Source organism: Sarcophilus harrisii, chromosome 2, assembly GCF_902635505.1.
Source record: "Sarcophilus harrisii chromosome 2, mSarHar1.11, whole genome shotgun sequence".
NCBI lineage: Eukaryota > Metazoa > Chordata > Mammalia > Dasyuromorphia > Dasyuridae > Sarcophilus > Sarcophilus harrisii.
The window spans coordinates 382,973,146-382,984,010 of record NC_045427.1 but is presented as its reverse complement, the minus strand read 5'-3'; the positions used below and the strand labels follow the sequence as shown (position 1 = coordinate 382,984,010).

The window sequence follows — 10,865 nt, the reverse complement described above, 5'->3', positions numbered from 1 at the left end:
TATTCAAAGGCGCATAAGTACACACCCCAAGTTACCATTGCCCCAGACTGAAACAGCTCTATTGACTAACCAGGCAGTTTCAGTCTCACTTCTCTCTGCAGGTAGATTGCCAAAGGATGGCCATTTGACTTTTGGCACTCATATCCTGTCTTTTCCCCACAAGGACATTACTAGGTACCCAGATACTTTGGTGACACAGTCCCAAATTCTTAAGCAAATAACTCCAAATACTAGGTAGTTTTTCAGGGTTCTGAAGGTAATCTGTGCTTTTCTCTTAAATAGGGAATTCATATACTAATAAAGGTCACTCAATCACTTCAACAGGGAATGGTGAGGAAACCTAGCATGCACATTTAACAGTTGTTGCTTAAGAAACAGTGCCAAATAATGACACTGTTAAAATTAAGGACAATATGTATTCCAGTTTTTGAAAGGAAGATTTATTTAACAAGTTTCACTTAGCGCAATACACCTAAAAGGAAATCACAATACAATGAAAGATTTAAATCAAGGCCTCAGAATTTAATACAAACACCAAGACCAAATCCTAAAGTATCCGTATTGCGTCTCAAAATTGTCCCCATTAACTTAAAAAAAAAAAAAAAGCTTAAAACGTACGTGCCTTACAGGATAGTAAACGAAATAAACTAGAACAAACATGCCAAATGTTTCACTTTTGAATCGCAGACACAGCTCCTATATTTGTTTTACAAAAAAGCATGTCTCCCAACATGCATCTCAAACAGTGTTCCATGTAATGTGGTATAAGAGCAACATTTAACATAATTGAAACTGCTTTAACCTAAATACGCTTACTGCTTAAGTACACTCCTACAACATAACTACCTTGAGAAAAGCTGAAATTGTTTAACAGTTATAGTCTTTACTCAACTTGGTTATTACATCCTAGATGAATGTTTTTCTGTGTTCAAAAATACTGAACCTGAAGTTTTTAAAACAATCCTGATTTCACTTACAGTAAGCATAAATCACAAGCTTGTATTGCAAAACTGTTAAACTTCGTTTTTGTTTGTTTTTTCTTTAAAAAAAAAAGTTGACCAAGAGTCAGTGATCAGGATTACATTCCCCATCCACCACTCATACTGGACATGCCAGACATCCCTCCCATTCCGTTCACTCCCATAGATGCACGGCTCCCACTACTGTAGTAGCTGCTGTTCATCGCTCCTTGGCTCCCTGAAAAGAGATATACGTGGGAAAAAGTTAATAGCCATTTCAAAGTACCAGCCACGTTAAACAGTAATCACAAAAATAAATAAAATTTGTTTTTAGTGCACAATGGCTGCTGTTTTATGTGGAGAGAGAAACATGTTTGGGATAGGGGGACCCTTACTCCAAACAGGCCTCCGTTAACCCCTTCACTGCTGTACCAACTTGCCATACTCCTGTGCTACCATTTTAATGGATCTTTAAGGATTAAAAATTTAAGTTTAAAGGAAAACTAGTGTTTTTCAAAAATTGCAAAATTACTTTCACAATGATTTTAAAGCTAAACAGGCATTTAAAAAATTTAACATAAAACATTCACAATGTTAATTGAATGGCATATGAATAGGGAGCACAGGGGGAAGTCTCTTGCTTTTCCTATTCATGGTGGGCAGGAAGTGAGACTACAGTTGGTCTAATGGCAACTCACTGTGCCCAAAATGGCAGCCTCCATGGAGTTAAAGTCAGAGCCATTGACTGCTATAGAAAGTGTTATTACAACAGATAAAAAAAAAAATATTTGCTATTGGGAATTTAAATTAGATTTTTCGAGAAAATATTTACCTATGCAATGTTTGATTGAAAATCACTGGAGTTTTCCTGTAAAACTTGGTCTGCAAAAGGATTTTGTAGGGTAAGACTATAATACCAAAATCACCATTCTTTAGACCAATTGAAAATAAACCAAAACCAATCCTAGTTTTAACTGTCTAGAAAATATGATCTTAAACCCAACCGCCAGTCTACCATTTAATTATCCCATCTAGAATAGTTAAGTTACTAATAAAAAAAAGTTTAAAAACTTAAAATTAAAAAAAAAAAAAAAACACAAAAGGCACAATTTTTATTCTTAATGGAGGCAGATAACATTTTCTGGCTCGACAGCAAGTTATGATCAATTACTACTAGGTGCCATTTATGAAACACTTCCCCCAATGCTCATTTCTCAAAATTTTAATAAAGCAATTATGCTTAGCATTTATTCCTCCCACCACCATTGTCCCACCACTACCAAAGCAAACAACCACCCCGCTATCATATATGCCCAATTTCAAAAAGGAACCTGCATATATATTTCCCTTCCCCCCGTCTATAAACATGCCTGCCTTAAAAAATTTAAACCACAATTAAAACATGCTTACCATATCCGCTCATGCTGCTTTGACCACCGTAGCCTCCTCCATAACCCCCACTCAGCTGCTGGCTAGCTGGACCACCGTAACTGGACTGGTTTGCTGTTAAGTTAAGAAAACATTAGGTTCTTGTTTCCAAGGCCATATGGTACCTGGTGGTACCTGGCTTGCACTTCTAAATCTACATGACCTTCCAGAGTTGACCTCTTGGTCCTATCACCAATCCTGTTCTAGAGTAATTCTTAAAGCTATTTTTAAACAGCATTTTATTCCTCCACTATATGTACAGTGTAATAGATCCACAGGACTCAATAAAGTAGAGGCATTATTACAAAGCTGCTTTTCTTAGATTCTTTTTATATTAAATTTAATGGATGCAAATAATGAAATGACATCCTTCACTTGAGGTAAAATTGGACACCACTCATCCCCCTCAATTATTTAACAAGGTACTTCATTTCATATTGTATTGCCAGGTCCTTTTTTACTGACATTAGGCAAGACTAGGCTCTTTAAGTAATTGTTATTTACAATTCCCTCCCCCCCCAAACAAACAACAATCTATTCTCCAATCTGTAAATTTTATTACTTCACTAAAAACTTTTAAGTCTTAATATAAATAACTTCCATCTGAATGGAAGGAATAGCCTTCCAAAGGACCTGACTCAAGATTACACTAAACTCAGTTAAATATATACTAAACATAAATAACTTAGCTTAAATATAATTGACTTAAATATAAATGTTTTGTTTTTTAAAAAAACTAGCGATATTTACACAAGCCCATGCCTCCCATCATTTGGCTACCATAAGCACCACCGCTTGCTCCTGCTGTAGAATTCAAGAAGAGTTCTACATATCTGTGTTCTGAAATGAGAGAAAAGGCATACAAGGTTAGCTTAAAAAAAAGACACTAAAGTGATATTTACACAAACCCATGCCTCCTAGCATTTGGCTACCGTAAGCACCACCGCTTGCTCCTGCTGTAGAATTCAAGAAGAGTTCTACATATCTGTGCTCTGAAATGAGAAAAAGGTTTGAAAGATTACTTACTATGCAAGTTATTCTTAAATTTTAGTATTAAATATAAATAAGCAGCCTAAATTAACCCTCCTGCTTTTTATTAATGCTAAAACTTATACTCTTTCTATTACAATTTATAATTACTGTTCAATTCCCTAAAAACTATTTGAAACTACCCTGTGTACACCAAGCCAAGTTAATAGAAATCAAGATGACAAAAACCTCTCATACTTTAACTAATGATCACAAGGCAAATGATTTTTGCTGTGCATGCTATAAATTTCCTGGGATACAAAAAGTCCAATAGACTCACGCATATTTGCTTTGTCTTTTGACATAGCTGCCACAGCATCTTCATGAGTAGCAAACTCAACATCCGCTTCTCCAGTCACTCTGCCATCAGGTCCAATTTCAATGTGTACTCGAACAGGATTGAGTGGTGAGAAAAACTGGGCATAAAAAGAATCAGGTTATGCTCTCATTTTAAGATTACCTTCTATAAAAAGCCTTTAGTTCTTTAAAGTCATATTTTTATTTATCATATTTATCTGAAAAACTTACATTGTAAATATCATTTTCAGTAGCTCTGTAAGGTAATCCTCTCATGTGCACACAATGGCCTGTTGTACTCTGGAAAGTGGACCCACCATCTCCATATCTATGATCAGACATTCCTGAAAAACAGTAATTTAGGTCTAGATTTAAAAAAGTGTAAGTATCCTCCAGCTTTGAAGTACAATTCTTACCTTACCTCTTCCAAATCTATCCGACCCAAAGCCATATCCATCATTATATCCATTGTAGTCATCATAGCCTCCATACCCTGAAATGGTTAATGGGGAAGAGTCATTATTTAACAGGAAGCTTTTTTTTTTAAATGGGATATCTTATTTCTTAGGTACACATACCTCCACCATAAGCACCTCGCCTCATTCTTTCAAACCCAGCTCCTCTACCAATGCTGTTATAGCCTCTGCCAGCCCCAGGTCTGTCATAAGGACCTGGCCGCTGCATAGCCATTAGCTTTCGAGGAGGATCATAATGAGTGCGAACTTCTGCCCGGCTGCTCTTGAAGATTTCAATATACCTACAACATTGTTCATATAGAAAACTAGTGAGTCCTTCATCTCATGCACAGGTATAATTACACAAGACAATATTTCTAGTCATAGCCATGAAACTGACAAAATACTTTAAAAAGCCAGATTTCTTTACATTTGCATAGGCAATGACCAGATTTTACTCTTGACTATAAAAACGTCATTTTTAGAGGGGAAAATTAAACTCCTCCTTTAAAAACAAAAAAAACAAAAAACAAAAAAAACAAAACTACTGTTGCCCAACCTTAAGGGTGGGAGAGGAGTATTTATATAAAAGTAAAATGTTTTAGGAGGGAATGAATTCCACTCAACTATCAACATTTCAACATTTGAATTAACTGGCAATGTGTAACAAGTGAGCTAAAAAGCCAGCCTTCACCAACATTCTAGCTCAATGCTACAGTTACTTTGCCTTTAACAAGTACCCCACATATCCTATGCTTCTTAGTAAGAATCAGCATAGGTAAGCGCATGCTTCAATGAAAAATAGTCACAAGCAAAATTGAATAAAACCTTTTGTGACAATTTCTTGAAAGCTATGCTTAACGTTACAATGCAAGTTTATATACAGCAAGAAAAGTTTGTGGCATTTCAACTTTATAAAACAAGTTCAGAAAGTTATCACATTTTCTTATGGTAATATTAATTTACTAGATATTGAGCTAAAGCCATTGTTTACACTAAATTTTTTTTAAAGCCATAGTCTCTCGACTCCATGGACTTATGGTTACTTATAGAAATTAAGAACCTTAATTGGCAAATGCATCTTAACTGAATGGGAATAATTTAACCTTAAGCTTTTGTGTCTATAATATATGGCATTGGAAAGTTTTTGCATGTAACTTTAGCATCTGATAGTAACTTAAGTTTTAATATTTTAATTATTAACTAGGACTAGGAAATAGATACATTTCCTTTCAAGCAGAGAGAATATGGATTTAATTATCATTTACCATAAGAAAAGTGACGTATCCAACCAACCATCCATCCCCACCTGTGCCCTATTCTTTCCTTGTGTTTCTTTAGAGCCTTTTCAGCTATTTCCTGTGAAGCAAACTGCACGAAGGCCTCCCCCGTACTCCTCCCCTGGAAGTCCACCGGCAATGTTATCCCATTTGGCACGATTTCCAACCCTTCAACCCAAGGACAAATAACCCCAGTAGGGGGGCAATATTAACATCACAAGCCCAGAAATGATTCTTCTTATAGCTTTAAATACACCAGAATTGTAAATATTTTAGGCGAATGGTATGCTTTTAACTTTAAGTACTCAAATATGCACTGACATGAAGTTCCATATAAGTTTACTATTGTTAAAACACCCTGTGGCACAAAAATGAGCAAACAAATATACAGTTTACTTGCTGATAGGGGATGTATTAAAACTGACAACAGTTTATATATTTTCAACACATTCTCATTGCTGAGAATTACACAAGATAGAATGACACAGTAAACTAATCAAGTTTCACACACTAACAAGTTTTGCCAACATGTCTTCTTTCCTTTAAATTAAATATTACAAATAAAGCTAAGTGGAACTTCAGTTTTCAAGACAATTTTTGCATATTTAGGTACACATACAATGATGAAATAAAAACATTGCTAAGATCACAAAACTGATCAAATAACCTGACTTTTAAAACACAACTGATCTAAGACAATCATGCAATTTTTATGTTCTTAATTGTAAGATAACACTTAAAACGTTTTCAAAGATGGAATTTCCAGTTCGTGGATACATTTCCAAGATTACAAAAAGTCTTAAAAAACACTTTCCTAGGAGTAAGATATGAAATTACATTAAGTGACAAATGGCATTCAAATTTTCATTCTAATAAGATATTTGAACATTAGTCAAAAACAATGACTAGGATTCAAATATTGTTATCAAATATGCTATTAAATGATTGAAATTAATACTTATAAACTATTAAACCACAAAAGCCCTCCATCTTTAATATTGCATTCTAGACCTAGAAACAACTAGTCAAATTTTTCAAAAACTTAAAAAACATTTCTATTACAAACTTTTCAATGAGAAAAATACTCATGCAAATCACATCAGAATTGTGTTAGACATTCAATTAGTTTAGGCCCAAAACATTACCTCAGTGAGCATTTCCCTATCTTAAGTAAACAGGGACAGCATTTTTCAAAAATCAGCAATAGAATTTAAAACAGTACCTGCAAATTATTCCTCTGCAATCTTACTTAAGACAGGCAACTTGCAATGCTAGTAGCCTACAATTACCAGGCTATAATCAGGTTTTCCTTGGAAGAGGCTCCATAGTATTGCTCCAGAGAACATAAAGGAGTTTAACTTTGATCCCATGACACCGGCAGTGTCATTTTACAATAATGAATAACAGCAGGAAGAGTGTTAGTTAAAATTAAAGTACATCAGTCTAGTCATGGTGATAAGTGCATCTTACCTTATAAACTTGAGGTACTATGCTGAACAGCAAATGTGTAGAAAGAAGTTAAGCTGTTGAGGACAATCCTCTAGCATCTAAATATCTACTTTAAACTACAACACCAAGTATAAAAAAAATTAAAAATTTAGTGATATTTAGAATCCAAGTTGTTTTCCAGCTTTAAGGTAGTCTAATTTATGGGCTTAAATTATTTGAAAGTCCCTGAACTTCTAAACCAGAGAGAAGAGCATTCAGTGTTTAAAAATTTCAACTTGTCCAAACAAGTACATCTAAATAACTCCAATTACTTGAACTAGCCAGAATGCACTGCCCAATGACAAGCACTACTACATACCTGAAAAAAACTGAACAATTTCTTCCTTGCTACAGCCAAATGGGAGTCCTCTAAGGCGTACAAAGCCATCATTGGCAGTATCAGGACTATTTGGACCAGTATGCTTCAACACCCAATCCATTTCAACGTTGTTTGACTTGAATACTGCAAGAGGTGCTTAGAATTAGTCAATTTCGGAATGTTAGAATGAGAAAGATTTCCTTATTTTTAGGTATACTAGGAGGTGCCAAAAACTCACTTAGATGACCATTTCCATGCGGTCAATTACCTAAAATTCAGAAAGGGGGGGTAAAATCTACACACTTAACACTTTTTACTATGTCAACATAAATCAAACCTTCAACATATCTGTGTCCCATTGTTTCTCTGTCTTTTTTCAGTGCCAATTTGACTTCATCTTCTGATTCAAGTTCAACAAATGCTTCTCCGCTTGGTCTGCCTTCTCGGGTATAGATGAAGCGAATGCCTGATGCCCCATTTTGAATTTTGCATTCTGTGAAGAAACCAATTGTTACTGACAGTTAATATATCTAACCATTTGGTTAGGTCCTGGCTGCTCCCTACAACTATGATTTTTAAAACTTTGTATTAGATGCCCGTATTGTTACTGGAAGCAAAATTATTCTGAATACAACATTATGACAGTTTATAATTTTAAGTTTTCGAAGTGAAAGATACCAGAATAGTTAAATCTCAAGTTTTAGGGGGTTTTAAAATCCTTAACAAATTTTTACAACTTCAGACCTTTACATTCTATCTCTATTACTAAAAATATATAAAAATAAAAAAAAAAAATCAGCCTTATGACTGCATGCCAACAACACCACCCAGCCTCAAATTAATTTTGTTTTGGGGGGAAAGGTTAAATACTTATTCCTCTTTACCAAGATAAGATACCAAGTGAAACATTCTTGACTTACCATTCTCAGTACATCAAGCAGCAGGAATACTATGGCTTCATATAGTAACAGTACAAGCATGAAATTATTGACCCACCTTATAAATTGCTAAACAGCTTATTTTTATGTATCCATAACAGCTTCATTGAACAGGCCATATAAAAGCTTCATCTTCCCATATTTCTCCAGGATTTTACTAATACCAAGTAATAAGCCACTGACAACTTAAAGAACCAAATCTATTTCCAAATCGACTCCTTTCACAGCTTTCCTATTATTCGTTTTTTGTTAAATATCCATCTCAACATTTCCAAGTTTCTAACTTTGAATCATAGGTTACTTTCCAAAGGAAAAATGCACGGCTTTCATCTGTCCTAAACAAAAAATCATACCAGCCTTTCCACGATACTTTTGCTATGTAGGAGACAGTCAAATGTTTATCAGGAGACATTCAATTCTCGTCAAAGCATTAGATGCATTTCCAAGCAGCCCTCCTTTAGCAGAACGATAAGAACCATAAGGATCCAAGGAGGGAGGGGGAGGAAGCCTTTTGCTAATGCAAACCCGGCCTCTCCAATCCACTTCCCGTAAGCAAGCTGCGGTCGTTTCGCAATTTCCATTGTGTAATGACGCAAAGCGAAACCAACTTCCACCCCCTCCCCCCAAGCAGCAGCGCGAGACTTGCAGCAAGCGGCCGCTCCCCCGCCAGGGGGCCGCCAGGAGCGCGCGACTGCCTAGGACCACGCGGCCCCCCTCCCCCGCCCGTCGACCTGCTGCCTACGCGGGCACGAGGCCTACGCGGACGCGAGGCCAACGCGCGCGGCCGCCGCCGCCCAAAGGCGCGCTCTCACTTTCCCCCCCCATCTTACACCCCGCCCCACCCCCGCCCGCTTACCTGAGAAGAAGCGTTGGACTTCATCGGCCGAACAGGACCAGGGCAAGCCCCGGACCTTCACCACGAAGCCTTCTCCGCCTTCGGTGCTCAGCATCATCTTGTTCAGTCAGTGGCGGCGGCTGCGAAGCGAGGGCCGAGGGTGAGGAAAGGGTTCCTCCCCCCGCCTCCCGGGTAGGCCCTCGCCCCGCCCCTCACCCCCCCCTCACCCGCGTTCCCAGCCGTTCGCGCCCCCGCGCCAAGCGGGGATTCACAACCGGTAACCCGTCCTTCGTCCCCACTATACCAACCACCCCAACCATCCGCCGCGCCCCCAAAACCGGTCGCCCGCGCCTCCGGGGCCGCGCCGGCCGAGCCTCTCTCCGGCGGGCGGGCGGCCGAGGAAATGGCGGCGGCTGCTTCCGCTCCGCCTCCTCCTGCTCCGCACACAATGGAGTCGCCTCGGCCCGCAGGCCTCGGAGGCGCCGACAAGCTCCGGCCGACCCGAACCGCAGCCCACAACGCGCCGCGCTCCCCCCAGAGTGCCGACGGGGACCAGGCCGAGAGAGGTCCAGAGAGAAGTGCCGTTCCCGCGGGCGACGGAGGTTGGGTGAGAGCCGACCGGTGCTCACCTCGATACTTGACTTCGGCGTGGCTACGAAGAAATGACCGCTGAGCGCCTGCGCATCCTAGATAAACCCCTTTGAGCACGCTCTGCGCACGCGCAGAAGAGCTCCAGTCTCCGCCCCCTTGCGTCACACAACGCTTGTGCGCAAGCGTAGTTCCACGAGCGCCAACCTCCTCCCGCCACAGGAATCTCGCGCGCCTGCGCTTTGGCCACAGTCCTTCCCAACCCTTCCCCCACTAAGACCCCCCACGCCCTTTCTGCGCTTGCGCTTTACCGCGAATATTGAACTTCGTGCCCATCCGCTTACTATCTTGCCTGTTGCGCATGCGCCAACTTGCTGATGATTCGCTTCTCAGGCCCGCCAAGGTGGGGGAGGGGCAAATTATGAAGGGCCTAGGGTGGCGGCCTTTAGTCTGTAGTGTTAGTGGCTCCCGCTCTCAGTGGGTGGGCCTTCTTCCCAGATAGGGTTAAACTCCTTGTCCGGTAAGGAAAGAGAGCCGGGGTCTTTGAAATGTCTCGAGTTCCGGCCTGTCGCAAACATCAGGGCCTTGCAAAGATTAGGCTTTAGCGCCCCCTCTATCCGCGACCTCTTCGGGCACGCGCTGGGCCTTCACTACTATCTCTACCGGTCTCGCCGGGGCCGCCGCCCCCGAGAGGGGGCTTCTCCGCGGAGGCTCCCGGGTCCGGGAAACCTGCGGGCCCTAAGGCCTAAACGCGGGAGCACGGAACCTCCTCGAGGGCAGCGCCAGAGCTTGTTGTCCTTGTGGCCCCCGCGCTTGGCCCTCTGTAGGCGCTTAATAAATGTTGGTTTGGGGGTACACGGAATACCCCTGCTGGAGAGGCCCCGATGAGAAGAGGGGGTACCCCCGCCCTCTCTTCACGGAGCCTCACCAAATCCCCTGCTCCGGGTCGTGTTCCCTTGGCACCGGGCTTGGGAGCTGCTGGTGAGCTCCTTCAGAAACGGTAGGGAATCCTATTTCTCTTGAGTTTGGGGCGTCCTGGAGCATTTTTTTGAGCGCCTGCTATCCGGAAAGTTCAGTACTAGAATAACGTGAGGAGGAGAAAGAAGTATTCCCTGCCCTCAGAAAGCTTAGGTCATAGGCATGCCATCCACACAGAAAAGTGAAGTAAAAGAAAGTGCGGGATTAAGTGTCAGAGCAGTGGCTGGCAGGCTTTAGGATTTTGGAGAATGAAGAAAACTAAATATTGTAA

The 10,865-nt window shown here is 40.5% G+C and overlaps 1 protein-coding gene across 5 annotated transcripts; it reads right to left on the bottom strand.

Moving 5' to 3' along the window:
* Positions 1-418: 418 nt before the first annotated feature.
* Positions 419-9,797, bottom strand: LOC100919292 (heterogeneous nuclear ribonucleoprotein H1). 5 transcript variants are annotated; one of them, XM_031953536.1, is made up of 14 exons: positions 9,658-9,797; positions 9,050-9,168; positions 7,593-7,748; positions 7,256-7,399; positions 5,478-5,616; positions 4,292-4,470; positions 4,135-4,206; positions 3,945-4,078; positions 3,697-3,832; positions 3,320-3,379; positions 3,138-3,227; positions 2,370-2,462; positions 1,792-1,841; positions 419-1,197 (listed from the first exon to the last, which is right to left on the bottom strand). In XM_031953536.1, the coding sequence occupies exons 2-13, from the start codon at positions 9,144-9,146 to the stop codon at positions 1,792-1,794; spliced, it is 1,350 nt and encodes a 449-aa protein (XP_031809396.1). In that variant the 5' UTR covers positions 9,147-9,168; positions 9,658-9,797; the 3' UTR covers positions 419-1,197. The 5 variants fall into 5 exon arrangements, with proteins under 5 accessions (XP_031809396.1, XP_031809397.1, XP_031809394.1 ...); XM_031953537.1 differs by lacking the exon at positions 3,138-3,227 and having other exon boundaries at positions 3,290-3,379; XM_031953534.1 differs by lacking the exon at positions 1,792-1,841.
* Positions 9,798-10,865: the final 1,068 nt, after the last annotated feature.